This window comes from Pholcus phalangioides, unplaced genomic scaffold (genome assembly GCF_987345545.1).
Source record: "Pholcus phalangioides strain wild (caught in Gottingen) unplaced genomic scaffold, Ppha-v1.0 ptg000017l_1, whole genome shotgun sequence".
Lineage (NCBI taxonomy): Eukaryota > Metazoa > Arthropoda > Arachnida > Araneae > Pholcidae > Pholcus > Pholcus phalangioides.
Window position 1 is genome coordinate 7,757,813 of NW_028301610.1, and position 19,097 is coordinate 7,776,909.

General features: G+C 36.9%; 1 protein-coding gene across 1 annotated transcript in view; it reads left to right on the forward strand.

Moving 5' to 3' along the window:
- Positions 1–18,436, forward strand: part of LOC149072179 (uncharacterized) — a 134,829-nt gene extending 116,393 nt beyond the window's left edge. Inside the window, exons 10-12 of the mRNA XM_089246551.1 lie at positions 211–333; positions 2,539–2,870; positions 12,907–18,436. Coding sequence (XP_089102677.1) covers positions 211–333; positions 2,539–2,870; positions 12,907–13,389 — 938 coding nt within the window. The 3' untranslated portion in view covers positions 13,390–18,436. The remainder of the gene's footprint in view (positions 1–210; positions 334–2,538; positions 2,871–12,906) is intronic.
- The last annotated feature ends 661 nt before the right edge of the window (positions 18,437–19,097 follow it).

Sequence of the window (19,097 nt, forward strand, 5' to 3'; positions counted from 1 at the left end):
AATGAGTACCAATCGCTCCACAATCCGGCAGAATTTCATCAAATTCTCAATGAAGAACCCCATTCCTCAAATTTCAGAACGTGTGTTGTGAAGAGAATTTTATTTCACGAACGTATGGAGTAGGGAGGCATCGTCAGAGTAATTCATCTCTATCAAGATATTATTTTACATAGAGGGTCTAATTTTTATCATAATTTTTTTTCCTTTCAGATAAGTGTATTGAAACAGAGTTCAGCTGCGATGACGGAACATGCATTGATAAGTCCTTGAAATGCAATTCTATGTACAACTGCAAATACCGTTACGACGAAGATCCAGCCTTGTGTACACCAGGTAAATTTCATTAAGCTCATTTACCGTGCATAACCTACTACTCTAGATATACGGCTTTTGCCACTTCAAATTTATCATTTACGGCTCGAGGTTTTCAATTATTTTCAGTTAACTGACTCGGCGAAATGGAAGAGTTCTTAAAAACCCATTCATTCTCGTAGATACGCTTCTGTTCATGATATAGTGCTTTAGAACTCTATTGTAACTTCTTGACTGGATTAACACATAACGGACTAGATTAGATTTGAAAAGATTATTAGATTTAATGTTTACCTCGGAGATGATGAATGCCGTTGTAAACAAAAGACCATCTCAAGTTTTAACATTTCCCACGAACTACAGTAGATTTTGTTGAGGGTATACTCAAATAAGACCTAATTCCAATCTCTGGGGAGAATTATACCGTGTGGGTATGCCAGACATACGAAAATGTCAGAATCTCAAGTTGATTCATTGTAGTTTGTTGTGAAATAATTCTAACGGTGCTAACAAATAACTTTGAATACAGTCAACTGTTCATACTTGGGACAGCGGCCTAACTTGGGTTTTTTATCAACATTATTGTTAGTTGCAGCGCGGCTTCAGTAGAAAAAGTCAAGTTTGTTTAAACTTGGGACACTGTCCTACGTTAGGCACATTACATGGAATTACAAATTAATCATATAGGAATAAACATAGATGCTAGTTCAGATGGGCAGCTGTTCACAATTCATTTTATGAGAACTTACATGGGTAAAATAGATGTATTCTCATTTACTGATGTTGATGACGTTGATGAAGTTCCAACAAATGAGATAAAGAGAATTGTTAAACCTCTTAGCGTCCGCTGAGATTGCTACACTTTTTGTCTTCTAGCTTTTCAAACATTTTCAAATGCTTTGTTCTTTGTTCTTTCATGTCAGCCAAAGTCACTATACACATCATAGATTTTCAAGTTTTTCTAGTTCAAGTTTTTCGAGTTTAATTTTTGTTTTAAAAATTCTATTTTAATTCTAATTTTTTCCAAGTTTTCTACTTCTTAAGTTCATTTATTTCTTTGAAGGTGTGCTGTGATATGTGATATTTTTTTACCAGAGGACTTACTGTGTGATTTTGTCATAAATAGGGTGACAATACATCCGTATTTCCCGGGACAGTCTGTCTTTTCTGTTTCTTTGGCTGACCGACTTTTTTTGCAAAAACGTATCGGTTTTTCACATGTTTTCAATGAAGCCAACTTGACTTTTTATTCTTCATTTTATTCAAATCAACGCTTAAAACTATCTTTCCAACTCAGAAATTGCATTACGATATAATCACGACTACAAACAAGAATATATTCATCTCCCACAACATATTTGTATTTTTTTTTTTAATTCACTCAATTTAAAATGGTGCTCCATTTCTCCACGATTGGTGACTCTTCTGTGATTTCAGGACGAGTTGGCGACTTTGCTTACTGTTGGCATCATTTATGGCGATAATTGGCAATGTCCCGTATTTCGAAACTCAATTTTCCGTATTTTTCTCTAGCAAATATGGTCAGCCTAGTCATAAAGGTTGTGACGTTATTTTTAATGGACAAACTAATTTCTCTGGTATTCTCTTAGAACTTTTTATACAAAGATTTAGCCTGTTCCAAGTTAAAACTAAAGGCACTCAAATATGCGCGACAACACACAAAAACTATGCATGCTGTTCCAAGTTAGGGTGGAACGCCTAACTTGGGACAAGCGCTATTTTATTTTTTTTTAGGTACTAAATGTACAGCTACATTTTTCAAATTATTGATACAAAGAACCTAGACACCCTAAAGAATGTGGGTATTTTATTTTTTATTTTAACGTTTCACTCACAGAGGTTGATTTTTTAATGCAAAGATAAAAATTGTCCCAAGTATGGACACTCGACTGGTCATTTATATATGCGATCAATCCTTACGTAGTGTCACTTGTAAAACATTCTCGGCCGGATAAGAATGGAGATTGAAGAAGAAATGGCAGAATTGCCAGATAGTTCGAGAAAAGTGTCATGTTGCAAAACTTTTACGCATTATATAAAAGCTTACCGCTTACTATTTATATTCTAATTTATTTTTATGTACTGCAATATAACAACATAATACGCTCAAAACTAATCAGTAAGCATGGATAACGTGCTAATCAACGATTATTCAAAAGAGACAAAATTATAATTAGTTGGTGTGCGTGTGATTGTTTCTTGTAGCCTTGACAGCAACCAAAATGCTTTCCTCGCAAAAAATGATTACCATCTTGATAGTTTTCTTCGCCCTGCTCAGTTCAATGTGCGCCTCCATCGTGATCACCTGCTGCAACAAAGTGAAAGACCGCCGCCAGAAAAAGCAAGAGTATAAATTACGGCGCTCTAAAGAAGTATCTGTCGAAGCCGAAATGGACCGCGTACTGGCATGCAGTATGGCTCCTGGCCTGGAAGCAGCGTTAGCAGCCCAAGCGGCTGAAATCGGTGCTGCAAGGAGAAAAGGGCCACCACCTGCTTGGATGGATGAGGAAGAATCGAATGGTTGCTACGTGCCAGAGGTAAAGTTTTCTTATTCATTCTCGAATATACCCTAATGATAACAAGGTAAGGCATACCGTACCCAATCAACACCACACTAGATATATCTCTAGTAAGCGGCGAACGCTGGGAGGGGCACAGGAAGTCCGTGCCCACCCCCAAGGCGATCGAAACTTACAAACATATTATTTTCTTTTTAATGATTAAAACATCGAAAGAAAAAATACATTTATATACTATCTCAATGAATTTCTGTTGATTTTAAAATTCTTTTTGAAAAAAAGTTCGTAACCAAGAATTCTCTGAAAGAAATTCGTTGCACCCCTCCAAAGATCAATCCTGCCCCCACCCCAGTCTCTGGTGCGGTGTTGACCCAATCGTCACACTGATGCACTTTCATAAAGGAGCAAAATATTACAATGCTCATCATGAATCAGAGAGATCAAAAACGTATGAACAGTGGCGTAGCTGGGGGCTCCCCCAATCAAAATTTTGCCTACATTGACGCCTACTCTCCTAAATGACTTTTGATCTTTAAAAAAACTTTAATTTTCTACTTTCATTGACTAAAATGATGAGAGAAAAATATATTTAAGAAATCTCCATTTATATATGCACCCCTTATGGTTTCACAGTGATTGGGTTTGTACTAGTCCTTTAAGAGAAAAAGAAATAAAAGAAAGTGGCGGTTTTCATTACTATTTTTGAAAATTGCCAGATCACGGCCTCTGTTTTCACCTGTATTAAAAGACAGAATCTCTTGCCCGTTGCTTGCTGTAACTTTTTTCGATTGCTGTTGGTCGTTCTCGGTAGAGCCCCTAGATACCTTTCATAGGTACCTGAGTTCCGAGGATGTGGCGTTCACGAAATGCTTATTCTGTTCTAAAGGGCCAAAGCATTGACTGAGGCGCCTTCTGAAGAAATTAGGCACGGGAACCTATTGTGAAGAGACCACTGAACCTATGAAGTAATAGCTAGGATTCAAGTTTCGAGAAGTGTCGTCTTTTCTTTGGGCGCCTTAAGTAGAGCTTGAGCTCCTAGAAATACCGCCTTATTTATACAAATACAAATACAAATACAAATACAACGCCACAACAGGCAAAATGCCCAACGAGGTGGCTGATAAAAAGATGCCCATAAAAATATGGTTGTCATAGATTTCAAAAATACAGCAACCCAATTAAAAATACAATTAACACAAATTACAAATTACAAAGGAGAGTTTAGGAGAGGGAAATTTATAGGAGACTTGGCTTGATTCGGAGTGCCTAGAAATGCCACGTTATTTGCAGGTTCCTTCGCAAGAGCTACTATCTTGTGTATAGGGTAGTGTCAAAGACTAGGAAAAGGTGGGAAAAACTGCTCTGTGAGCTTTTGAGCCCCAAAAAACTCAAAATAAAACACAAACGGGGTTCTGGAAGAGTATTTCTTAAAGGTGGGTGAAATAAAAAACCTATAATCTTGAGTCAATAGCGCTCTGAAATGCAGAAAATGAGAGAGGAAATTACAGTCACATCTATATTTGTATGATAATATATTGTACTGTACGTGTTGATAATGCATAATTTTCTGTTGAAATGTGACTTTCTCAGAATCATTGTTTTTTTTTTTTCACGGTGAAGTTTCTCTTTTCTTTAAATCACTGTTTGGCTCATCATTATGCATATACGGTAGTGTGCTGAATCGGAGAAATTATTCCCTGGAAAAAGTTATGACCGGTGTGTTTGTTAAACACATGACACGTCCAATTAATCCAGTGTTTCTTAAACTTTTGGCATCCTTAGCCCCCTGAATTCGTCATCGTTTATCCGCGGCTGCCCAAAATACCCTAACGTAGGTTCTCAAACGTTTTTAAAGTTCTAAAACTCAGGTTAGATTCTCAAACTTTTTACACCCGAGGCATCCCTTTCCTCCATTCAATGCTTATCCACCGGCTCCCTAGAGCTTTTTAATAAAAATATTTTCGAAAAACCTTTGTCAGGGTCACCGCTCCATGGCACCCCTGATAAAGGTTGGAGGCGCACCAGGGCACCGCGGCGCACAATTTGAAAACCCCTGCGCGTAATGTGTAAAAAAGAACCACTTCAAAGAACTGAATGAGCACGCATCAACGCGTTGCTACGCCCCTCAAAAAAAGTATGGCAATGAGCCACGACGAACACTTTGAGAATCCGTTGAATATTTCCGAAATAAAATAATATAAAGGCACTACACATACTCATCGCTTTTTAGAGCAGAATCACGGGCGCGTTATTTGTTGTGAGAAATAATCTCACAACAACACACTCGTTGTCTACGCAGGGTCGTCTTACGAGCATCAAAGGGACTTTTCTGAAGCCCTCTACCTGTTCAGAAATGCCTGCCTAATAGTTTACTCTCGAAAATTTTGACTGGATCCCTTTTGCACTTGAGGCACCTAGATCGGGTCTGGAGTTGGCATTTATTAAGTGGAAAATTTAAAAATAACTGAAGATACATACGTATACTATTTCAGGAAAAAAAAAAAGTGCCCGCGAAATTTTGAGTCTACTCTTAAAAGATTATGTAGAATTTTGAATTACACTTATCACGATGTTTACTAATATGGACTTTGCCGTCGTGAGGTTTGCCAGCACTTACCCGTAGGTCCTCTGGTCAAATAACGAGGGGGAAAAAAACCAAGAACCAAGTCTTGGGGTTCTCAAACTGTGCGCCACCAACTTTTTTCGGGGGCACCGCGGAGCAACCCGAAAGTGTTTCAAAGAGATTCTTTGTTAAACTGCTTTGGGAGCCGCGAATAAGCGTTGATTAGGGAAAGGGGGCACCGCGGATGCAAAAAGTTTGAGAACCCCTGTGCTAGTCTGTACCATTCATCACTCGATATATTTACATTCTCTGATTTGTTATAAAATACACCCATGAATTTATTTCACTAGAAATAAATACACATAACTGTGCACAATGCCTGCTTAAGTTTTTCAACTTCGAGCAGAACTGCCCTTTAAACAGTTTCTTCAAGGAAGCCGGTAGATTATCAAACATAAAAATTATTTCAATCGATTCATACACCTGCCACTTTCACTTCGATTCGGAAAATGAGCAGTGGCATTTCAAACACGCTTCAGACATACTTAAATGTGTTATGGCATATACGAAAATTTCCGGCACACACCAATTCGTTTGAAGCAGTGGTTTCCAAACCTTTTGGATTCATGGCACCCTATGTTTGTGCGTCTGCAATTTAGAAGTATGTGATAACCACTGTGCGATCGTGTGGGCATCATAATAGACTCATATCGCGATGATCCCAGTTTGAACCTTACTGGCGGCAAAGAGATGGTTGACTTGGTGCGAGTTGTTTTTTTTTTTTTTTCGTTTTTCCAATTTCGAGGTACGAATGCTAACCGGTCTTTTGTTCGAAAATTTTTCCCGCAGAGCGCAGGTAAGCTTTCACCGTGGTATTTACATAACACAAACTTCAAGCATCTGCCAGTTTTACTTTTTACGTTTTTCCTGCGCAATAACACTATAATCTTGGCTTGGGGGGGGGGGGGGGTTAGAACCCCAAAACTCTCCCTTTGCGTACGCCAATGACTGAAATATTTTATTTAAGGGTATAAAACATTGAAAAATGCAAGCCAATAAATATACAGATGCTACTGACAATGATCGAAAAGATAATTTCGGAATGAATTCAGTAAAATGGACAGTACAACGATTGCAAACTATAGTGATAAGGTAGCGAAGCGGATTATATAAACTGAAGAACCAAAAAAACTGGTACAGGCATGCGTATGCAAATAAAGAGATATGGAACCAATCAGAGTACGGCGCTGCGGTCGGCAACGCCTATATAACACAACAAGTGTTTGGCGTAGTTGTTAGATCGGTTACTGCTGCTACAATGGCAGGTTATCGAGATTTAAGTGAGTTTGAACGTGGTGTTATTGTCGGTGCACGAGAGATGGGACATCTATTCTCGTGTTCTTATCGCTAATTTTAAGCCCAGCAGGGTGCGGAAACCAGAACTTTTTTTTCAGTTTTACTGATTTTTATTTTACTTTTTTTTTTGGGAGAAACTTTTCATTTTCTCGGTGTGCGTATGTTTTGCTGCAAAGCTCAGAAATACACAAACAGCGAAAAAAAAAATTACGAAACGCTCAAACTTCAGTAGTTGAAATCATTTGAAATTGTACGAAAGTTTATAACAATGATGCTCAAAATCAATAATTTTTATTTTTTTATTCGACATTGATTCCTTCGGTTTCTAAGGAACTGATATAAACTGAAGAGCCAAAAAAACTGGTACAGGCATGCGTATGCAAATAAAGAGATATGGAACCAATCAGAGTACGGCGCTGCGGTCGGCAACGCCTATATAACACAACAAGTGTCTGGCATGGTTGTTAGATCGGTTACTGCTGCTACAATGGCAGGTTATCGAGATTTAAGTGAGTTTGAACGTGGTGTTATAGTCGGCGCGCGAGAGATAGGACATAGCATCTCCGAGGTAGCGATGAAATTTGGATTTTCACGTACGACCATTTCACGAGTGTACCGTGAATATCGGGAATCCGGTAAAAAATTAAATCTACGACATCGCTGCGGCCGGAAAAAGATCATGCAAGAACGGGACGACTGACGAGAATCATTAAACGTGACAGACGTGCAACCCTTCCGCAAATTGCTGCAGATTTCAATGCTGGGCCATCAACAAGTGTCAGTGTGCGAACCATTCAACGAAACATCATCGATATGGGCTTTCGGAGCCGAAGGCCCACTCGTGTACCCTTGATGACTGCACGACACAAAGCTTTACGCCTTGCCTGGGCCCGACAACACCGACATTGGACTGTTGAGGACTGGAAACACGTTGCCTGGTCTGACGAGTCTCGGTTCCAATTGCTTCGAGCTGATGGACGTGTATGGGTATGGAGACAACCTCATGAATCCATGGACCCTACATGTCAACAGGGTGGGACTGTTCAAGCTGGTGGAGGCTCTGTGATGGTATGGGGCGTGTGCAGTTGGCGTGATATGGGACCCCTGATACGTCTAGATACGACTCTGACAGGTGACAGGTACGTAAGCATTCTGTCTGATCACCTGCACCCATTCATGTCCATTGTGCATTCCGACGGACCTGGACAATTTCAGCAGGACAATGCGACACCCCACACGTCCAGAATTGCTACAAAGTGGCTCCAGTAACACTCTTCTGACTTTAGACACTTCCGCTGGCCACCTAAATCCCCAGACATGAACATTATTGAACATATCTGGGATGCCTTGCAACGTGATGTTCAGAAGAGATCTCCACCCCTCTTACTCCTACGGATTTATGGACAGCCCTGCACGATTCATGGTGTCAATTACCTCCAGCACTACTTCAGACATTAGTCGAGTCCATGCCACGTCGTGTTGCGGCACTTCTGCGGGCTCGCGGTGGCCCTACACGATATTAGGCATGTGTTCTGTTTTTTTGGCTCTTCAGTGTATATATATATATATATACTAAGTTCTGTCAGAGCAATGACGTCACGCATGTCGTCTGCTCCCAAGCAGTCACATGACGTTAAAATTTGGTCATTTTCGGTGAATGACGTTAGTGAAAAAAAAAATCACACTATTTCATAGTCCTTTAACAACCATCAACATTATGAGGTTATGAAATGACATTATGAAGGTCATGAAATGAGACGTGATATACGTAAATGATTTTACGTCATAAACTATTGAATTTTTTTCAAATCGGAAAATTTTGTTTCGCATTAAAGTATTAAAAATTATCAAAATGTTTGTTAAACAAAAAAAAAACTTTTTTGAGAGAGTCTTAAAAGGTTCCCTTATTCGTTACTGATTGTCACGCGACAAATTAAAGTATACTTTTATTGCAATTTTGTTTGAATGAAAATGTAAAGCTTTTCAATGATGAATTGTTATATGTGAATCAACACATATCATGTTTTATAACGAAGGTCGGAAGATCTATGAAATCAGTCAATGATTGAAGAAGATGCATTTTAAACTTATATTTGTTTTTCTATACTTCCCTATTTGTTTTTTTGCAAATTATAAAAACGCAAATATATGTAATATTGCTACTAGGCTGACCATATTTACTTGAGGAAAAATACAGTATATTAGGCTTCCAAATAAGGGAAAATACGGGACATGGCCAATTAAAGCTAAAAATTAGATCATTTTTGTCGCACCACGGTCATTTTCTGCACACCGGGGAAAATTAGAACGGGACCTACAATTTATTGCCGATTCCGAATGGCAGCGTTTTTCATACTCATCAAGAGGTTGGTGCGCTAACCCCTTGATGTGGGATTCCTTGCGATAGCAATCTTTTCTGTGGTCATGTCGCCGTTTCTGTTGCACATTTATGTCAGAAAAGTTTCTGATAAGACGAACCGGGTATCGAACTCGCGACACCTCTAAACATCCTTTGGTACTTCAAGCGAGTATCTTATCGACCTGGGCTACCGCGCCCCCAGCGCTAAAAATGATGCCAAAAGTAAGCAAACTCGCTAAGTATAGCTCAAATCAAAGATAAGTGGCCACTCGTGATTAATGAAGCCCTACAGAAAATTGCAGTGAAATTATGACAACTGACAACCATAGGCGCCGGGACCTAGGGGCTGAGGTCATTTGAACCCCCCCCCCCCCCGCACGATATGATTCAAAGAACTTACACATATTATCACAAAAATTAGATACTTTGGCTGGTTTTAATTTATAAAAAATTGCCACATTTTCAAGACAAATAAAATTTAATTGGTCGAATAGTCGACGCATTTTGGCTCTTCAATGGAGAGCCGTCATCAAGACCACGTGGTCAGAACTCACACGAATGAGTCGTGGAGGGGCAAAGCTGCATTAAGAGTAAGCGTAAACAGTCCTATTGTTAAACTGGTAGCCAAACGGCATCAGCGCCCTCTCTGTTTAGATGGGTGCCTGCTGGCCTGTGATTGGCTGCTAGCATCGGGTAGGAAAGTCATTTCCCATAATGCATTTCCCCATCACGGCGCCATTTTGTTTACTTACTCATGTGAAGACTCTCGGTTAGGTTGGTTAGCTATTGCTCGTGGTTATTTTGGCAAATTTTTCATCTTTAAAATTATAAAAACGGGCCTTCTGAGGGCCAACTAAAATTATATTTATTGAATAAGTCCGCGTGCATTTGATGGGTGTAAAATGAACACGAAGACGGGTGTTCACAAGTATAGATTTAGCTGTTGAAGTGTCGATAACATTGTTATTGTTACTGAGTGATTTATATTTTTATGCACAAGTACGTCTCCTATAAAGAAGTAAAAAATGTCCGCTTTAGTGGGAATTAAGATTTTTAGGTTCCGTAGCAATAGACTGAAAAATAAATCAAAGTTGAAATCGGAATAACACGATCAAGGGAAGGGGGGAAGAGAAGCGTGGGAGCCACGTGATCAATCGGCAAGTTTGACCCATCAAACTTCAGATGGCGCTGCCATCAATTCCGCGGCCTTTCTTTAACATTGAGTGGGTACGCTTAACTTACAAGCGGCTTTGTGGAGGGGTGATGAAGTCTGGTCGTCCGAAGAGTTCGCCTTTGTATTTGCTGCGTCCGAGTGGTCTTTGGATGCGAATTGGGGAGCCATCTGTTGCAAAGTGTTGAAAGTTTTGTCACGACTGAGGTTAATAAAGTCTGTCCAAGCTGACGAAATAGGTGGCGTGTTTCTTCCATCATTAACGAGGAAATTCTGGCATGTTCTGATAAAGTATCCCTCGAGAAAATTCAATTCGGAATTGTGTGTTGCTTTTTTAAAAACAACGCTTTATCAAAATAATGTGAAAGTTGCCAACAGTGTTGGGCAATAGCCGAACTTCTGTCCCTTCTCAACATGCTTTCGGTGTTCGAGAACTCGAATATTTAGATTTCTCCTAGTTTGGCCAATATATCCATTTTCGCAATCATTTCTTGCATGGGATGAAGTAGATACCAGATTCTTTGAAGGGTGAGATAGGATCTTCCAGATGGGATCTACTCACCTTTTCCCATCTGAAAGATCCTATCTTTACCACATCGATAATTTTAAAAATTGAATCGAATTTTTGATTTTCGAAATATTGGGTTCTCTAAGAGATACGAACCCAGAAAATTAAATATCAAATAATGAGCCAGGCCCACTTTTGAAGTGGATATCCATGCAATAACATTGATTTCAACTTTTTATTTATATCTTCTCAAGCACGAAAATTAAAATTAATGACTCCGTATTGTTTTATAATATACAATTGCATATCAATCCATGTAGTTTAGGATGTTTTGAAATTAATTATGTGGGTTCATATAAATTACATTGAAGAAATTCCGCTGCTTTAATCAAGCAGTTTTGGAGCAAAAACAGGCAGATCAATAACTTGAACTTAAAAACAATTTCGAAATATCTAGCTTCCATTAAAAAGAAAAAAAAAACTATTCATTTCTATGTTTCTTTAATTTAGATTTGTTTCTTTCATGAGTCGCGCAGGAAGTCGCCATATTGGTTGTCTTGTATGTCCCTCAAGAAAAAGTGAAATATCACGTGATCCAAAAAGCCTCATGATATATAACCACTGGATAAATCTAGGCAGACTCATCATCCGCCATCAGAGGCGTCGGAAGTGTTTCGAAACTGTGGGTGCTCGGCTTTAGTTTTATATCGGAAATTTTAATTTCTGTATCAATTCCGGGGGTGCTCGGATCCATGTCACAAATTACCGTGGGTGCTTGAGCACCCCCGGCTCCGATGCCACTGTCCACCATTACTGCGCAATGTTGCGTCAATGTTATCGCTACAGCCAATAGCTGTCCCCTATGCCGGAAGATGCCTTGAAAAATCCAAATCGGATGGAAAAACCAGTTTTCTGTTCAATGTGACGTCTAATCGTTGAAAAAAATGGCATGGGAACAGCTATTGGCTCTAGCTAAGGCGTCTAAAAATATTTTAGAGGCTCTAGCTGTAACGATAAAACTGACGTGATACTGCGGATGATAGATAGGGCTGCAACTAGAGGAGAGCAGACGGGTCTGATGCCCTGGGTGCCAGACCAGAGGGGGTGCATATTTCACCCATTTACCCAACTTTCATCATTGCAAGTGGGTGCCAAAATAAACACTTGCCCCAGCTGACAAAACATCTAGGTGCGGCCTTGTCCTTCATAACACTCTGCTTTCGCCAGTGAGAACCTTGAATGGTAATAAAATTAATAGTGGAATTGCTCAATGGTGGCAGAATATTGGCCAGCAGCACAGTGGTGGTCAGTTGAAGTTTGTTTTCTGTGATTCCAAATTTCAAGGCATGACAATCTCTTAAGTCAAAAAGTCTCACTAGAGAGAGCAACAGTCCTACAACGGTACACATATACGAGTAGAACCATTTCACTTTGTTCATAGTTTGGAAAATAGATGGCAGCACTAAAAATTTGTGCACAACACTATGTGCATGCTCGGTTTACATACGTAAGCACACTTACAGCACAATTCATTTGCTAGCAAATTACCCAAAGTGATAGCCCGGAATTATACTCAGTTTTAAAGAAAGCTGAAGCTGGGGCATGGTTATTTCTGTCCAACTGCTCAGAATCAGCTTAATACTGCGGGAAAGCAAAAGATAAAAAGTCATAACACTGAGTTTGCATAAGTCAATGATAAGTAGTCGCATGTGCCCAAAAAACAAGTAAATAATTAAATAAAAGTTTTAAAAAAATGTAAGCATCCTGTTGCGTTTGTAACATTCATTTGCAGTACTTTCTTATTGAGTGCTTCTTCAAAATTAAACAAAATTTTTGTATTAAACCAGCTTATTCTAACAAACTGGATAAATATGTAAAGATTTCTGGCATCCTGAAACTCAAGGTGAAAACTTCAATGCGCATATTCCCCAGCACAAACTTACAATAAAGTTTCATTGTGTGCAAATTTTCCAACTAGCTGTAGTTAGTCTCATTATAATGTCTCGCTTGAATGGTTCTTGGAATTTCAGCTGACAATTTCATTTTTATGTTCATTTACAAATTGGAATCAATCACCAACACTGTTTATTGTTTCAGGTTGATTTGAGCATTTTTCACAAAAGCCCGAATGGTGGTCATGTTATCAGCCGAGAAGTAGATGGTTCTGAAGATAATGACTCAACGGGGATTCACATAATTAGCAATTCGTTTCCAGACGGAGTCAACCCTCTTTGTAAAGAGCATGGAGATCCTCGAAGAAGGGGAAGCCTGTCTCCACCTTTGCCTCCTCCACCTCCCCCTCCCTTGCAACACCGGCGTACCTTGGACAGCGATCATCAGCAGCAGCAGCAGCTCCACCCCGACAATCTTGTCTGCCAAAAGCACAACCGGCCTTACAGGCCCTACCTTGAAGATCCTCCTGAAGAGGATGAAGAAGAAGCGGATGATGCTGTGCCTTTACCACTGCCACCAAGTACGAGGTTCAGAGCAGAAGCGGTCGTTGAACCTCCAACGAGTAGCCCTAGACCTAGAAGCTTCGACAGCACTAGGTCGGCTCCAGATGTTATAGTGCATCGCTGATGACAACTCATTAAGTCCATATCATGAACTGAGCAAACAAAACCTAAGCAAAATAAATCTCTTTTTACTTCTTAATGTTGTTCTTCCACAGATGAACAAGAAAGAAGATTTCTGACAGTTAAAACACTCAATTACAAGACAAAACAAAAAGAAAGAGTAAAGTTGAGCGAGGGTAGGCACTGGAAGCGAGAAAAGCAGCTGCATGTCTCATAGCAATATAGGTCTTCCGCAAAGCTCATTTTAAACAAGAAAATATAACTTCAGTAGTGTATTATAACTGCTAAAACACATACAAATGATATTTAGTATTCGTTTTACAAATACTCATCCATACACCCGTAAAAATATCATCTTTTAAATTTATGTTGAAACAAACCATCTTTCAAGTCTATTCTTGAATAGAGGAGGTTTTTTTAAGTTAAAGTTCTTGAATTTATCTTCTTTCTTGTATGACTAATTCAAGATGCCAAATTCAAAGTGCCAACTGTATACTTCTAAATTAAGTGATATAAAAAACTTATACACATTCACTCAATTATGTATGCACATATTCATTTTAGTTTTCTTGCTCCCTTCACCTCCTCTGTAGACTAATTTTATTTAGAGTTATATATATTTTATCTTATTAAATATAATCTAAGTTTAGATTCTTCCTCATACATTGTTTGAATTTTTTGTAAGAAACAAAAATGAGCGAACTTCTGCAACTGTTGCAAAAAATGGTGCATTCGATTCTTAGCAAAGTAGGCATAGCCTGAAGAAAACATATGAACTCAGGAATAATAATTAGTCTTATTGAAATAAAGTATAAATAATTTCACTGGTAAAAACAAGTGGCACCTGGTCGGCTCTGACTATCAAATATAATGGTTTAAAATTTGCCAAAAATTGCAGCTTGATGGATAATAGATGGAAAAGATTAAAAAAACATATTTTTCTCATTGTTATATAACATATAATGTGTCGTAATATATATGTATTAGTATCATATTGCAGACAGTTCAACAGCATCAAACCCGTAGATAGAGCAACAGTAAAAGAAAGAATGAATATTTCAACTTATACAAGTCATCCTCTTGAATCAAAATAATATACTATGTATATTATTCTACAATGTATACTATCTGGATAGGCTATAAACAAATGTTTCAAGTCATTAGTGATTCTGGAAATCAAATTGATGGTATACAAAAACATTTTTCTGCCTAACAAGTCATATTCATTTAAAACTGATATAATGGTGCGAGTGCATATAAAGTACTATCATATCATATCAATTAATGCAGAGAATTTACAATAGAAATTTCCAACCATGTGATGATCATATTTTATTTTCTATTGATTATACTGAAAATCTTAAACAAAACATTAAAAAAGGCTCAATTTGATACCATCTTTCGCACACAAATATTTTTGGTGCTATACCAATTGCTTCAATTTTATTAATTCAGTTGTGTCTTGCTGAGTTATTTCTCATGAAACACATTAGTTAGAAGCTGTGTTTTTTGGTTACTCTCATTCTCATGTCCACCCAGCTATCTTACATTTTTTTGGTACTCATTATAAGGAGTTATTTTTTTTTCTTGCATTTAGCCTTTTTTGTTTTCAACATTTTTTTTGCTATTTGCATTACAACATATGGTATAATAAAAACAAAAAAATTGACTTCAATTTTATTCAATTAAAAATTAATCATATTATTAAAAAGTAAATGAATATTAAATTTAAGAGAGACATGCTTCCATATTTTCAAAACTATTTCAAATAGTTATGGCTATAGAAAGAGAAACATATTTATTTCTAAATAGTTTTAGCTATGGCGTATCTCTAGTAACAGAGCAGAGTGAGTGAAATTTCAAAAGAAATCTCATTATGAATTTGAAAGTGTATAGGTTTTAAATTGAAAGAGTGTGAAATGTGGTAGATTTTCAAGACAATTGGTATAGTCTAAAGTGCAGGTTTTCCTGATGCATTCACTGAGAAATCACTTCCGTTTCCCCCCCCCCCCCCATACGATTTTTGGTCGACTAATAAAAATTGGTGACTTGAATATACAGTAAAACCTCCCAAAAAAAAAAAAAAACGACCACTAATGGGACCGGGAAAATGTGGCCACTATTAGGAATGGTAGTTTTATTTATGGAAAAATAAAATAAAATTTGTGATCTACATATATAGCATGCATAGGCGGAGATAGACTTGAAAGTCTGGGGGGGGGCATGATGATGATGTTCGTTCATATAGGCCTGTATGTATATACATTAGATCAGTCGGCTCCACCTTTGACGCTGGGGGGAGCAATGCCCCCCATATCTCCGCCCATGTGAAATGACAATCCATTATGTAACTGATTATGAGAGTTATATAATTGATTATATTAAAATATATGATTATATATTTTGATAATGTTATAATAATTGATCAATCGATCTACAGCACTATTATGACATCCTAAAATTCAGGCTTGCAGTGCTCAGATAGAACACAAATAGCGAGAAAAACTGATATGGACCACAATAGTGTACCAGCAACCCTAAACAGTTCTTCAACTAGACCTTCTTCCTAGGCCATTCCCAAGTCCAATCCAATAGCTGAAGACATAGGCGATAACATACATTATTATTAAAAAAAAAAAAGATTGACACATGCCTCAAAAACTCCTAAACATTTCTATTCCTATTTGTGAGCACTATTTTTTTTTTTTGAACAGAACCATCCCTTGAAGTAAGGAGTGGCAAATAAACAAAGGGTTTCTAGTAATCGGATAACTTGCATACCCCTCTCATGCAGGGCCGCAACTAGGGGGGAGCAGGCGGGTCTCATGCCCCGAGCACTGGACTCGAGGGGGTGCAAATTTCATTCTGAAACCTCTTCTTCAACATTACAAGGGGGGCGTCAAAATGTGAGCTAGCCCCGGGTGACCAAGCATCAATTTGTGGCCCTGCTCTCATGATTAGAATACTGACAATAGGTCTCTTCTGTTGTCCCCTATATTATCTCTTAAAGTTTTTTCCTTTCTACTGCCTTCGATATTTCCATCTAGCGTTTGTACCCAGAAAAAAAAGCATACATAATCTTTTTTCCCCATAAAATTTGGGGAGCGGGAAAACTCCCTTAAAAATCAGCTTGAAAATTATTTTTTCTCATCATGATATGAATTTTTTTTTCCACACTCTCATGTCCAAAGTGGCCATTGTTCTAAAATCATTGTTCAGAGGTTTCGGAAGTCTATGGGATGCCTTCGGTTCAAACAAGATGTAGCCATTGTTTGAAAATTACTGTTGTTTGGAGGTGGCCGTTAGAGGAGGTTTTACTGTATATTGATTTTATATTGTGCCAAAAGTTATCTTACTTGCTTTTTGATAATTAATGTGGTTCACATAGCATAAGTATAATAAAGATTTAATTCATATTCTTCTATACAAAGATAACCAAATATATATTACAACAATTTTTTTCAAAAATATTGGTTTCTTTGTTTTGTTTTCTAAGACTAGGAACTTTTTTACCTCTACTTTGATGTTTGGAATCCAACATGGATTTTAAAACTTTTTAGTAGAATATACATTTCTAATAAAGTTATAATTTCGTATTTTGGAATTGAAAGTTTGTTTTCTGATACAAACTACTTGTAGATAGTTTTAAAGACAGAAATACAAATATTTTTTTTACTATTCTGGTCTGGACTAGGTAGCAAATCATCAAACCGATTCTAACAAATCTCATTTTGGCAAATGATTTACAATGCCAAGCAACACTATAAAATTATATTACTTCAATATATATTAACTTTTCTAATTAGCAAAGTGTAAGCATATTCAATTAACTGTTTGAATTTTATTTTTTATCAAATTGAACTGTGTGATATCCCGTTTATCCTATCCCATTATTACCATATAAAAAAAGATTTTCCAACTTTATTTTACTAGATAGAAAAATTCATTTATATTGTATCACACTGGCCATAGGGCAAACATTTGCTCAATTAATTCTATTGAAATCATTTTTATTGACATATAGGCATCTATAATTTTTTTCCTTAAATTTTTTTTCGAAAAATAATATTGATAAATTATTTTTATTAGTCGAACTGTATCTCATTGAGTGCTTGCGCTGTAATACTTAGTAAAAGCGTACGCAATCTTAAAGATTTTGCATTAATTTATGTAACTGAATTTTATACATATTTTGGAACTAGCTTTAAGGCATAATATCTTGTCTGTAAAATATATATATAGTGAGGCTTTTAATGATACGCAAAAATGTAGTGTTGCCTGTGGCCTTCCATATGCTGTACCCTCGCTACAATGCTCTGAATCAAACTTTCCGACCGATACATAAAAGTGCTGTTGTTGTCGAGCATTAAATATGGTGCTATGACATTGAAAATTAAACCGCAACAAAACACGGAACTCCAGTAGCTTCAGTGGAATTATCTCTTATATAAAAAAACTTTTCTGTTTCGATCCAGTTTATTATATATTGTTTTTAAGAACAGCCTAATGAAGAATGTCAACAGGAATGCTGCTGCTCAAGGAAATGGAGAAAGATATTACTATTAGTTCGTCAACTAGTGGACCGTTATGTGTCTTCCAGCGACCATAAGTTTGAAAATTTCATGTTATTATATAACGGAAAATTCACTGTGTAATCCGTATTACTCAACTCTGATAGATTTTCTTCTGTTATGCTCTCTATAACATTTGTCGCTGAAAACGTTGCTAAATTATTGCTCTATAATATTTGTTTTACCTGCTTCTTTGCCTTGAAAGCTTTATTTCTCTAATGTTCTTCAAAAAGAAAAAAAATCAGGTGATCAGTAGATGTAGTTTTAAAGCAGCTGTATTATATAGAAAATTCATTGTTTGTAGTATACATTTTATTGCGAAGAGCAGTTCTATCAAAGTTTGCTTCATAATTACATAACTTTTTTTTTCTTTTTTTTTCGCTCTTTTTTTATACTCGCAAGTTTTCCTTCCTTTGTGAACTGCCAGAACTGTACAAATTGAGATCAATAGCTTATTAGAACACATACTTTTATATGCTACTTTGAGTCGATCTCTTCATTTTTGAATTTATAATTTTTTGTCAAATATATAATTTTCATTCTAAACTGAGAATATAATATTATTGGCAATATAAAAATGAAATAAGATAAAGGTTAATGAATAGATCCAACAGACAATTTATGTCACACAGAAGAGTGTAATCATTTGAACAAATATTTTGCAAAAGTTAAAATGAAATATTTGAAAATAAAGACATATTTACTTTTAATAAAAAAACACTTGCTTTTAACTTGAAATTTCAACTAAACAATAGAAACAGGCCAGCTTAGATTAAACCTCGATAGCATGGTTTTTCTCTTTTTTTCAAAATGTATGATGAAATTTCTCGGAAAGTAATATAAAATATGTACCTTGAAAAAGCAAATGTTTCTTTACACTAATTGTAAAGCTGCACAGGGTTTCTCAAGTATATATTTTATGTTCAACAGAGAAGTTTTTCATATACAAATTTATAAACTCAAAATTGTCACAATAATTTGCATTTACACAATAATAATGCAAGATAAAGTAAAAATACAGTAACATGAAATGTGTGTGAAACCAAAGAGAATTATCACAAACTGATTTTCGAAAGAAAAATATACAGTCAGAATATGGTATAACATCACTCCTGGAGAAAGAATAAAAATGATTTCAAAA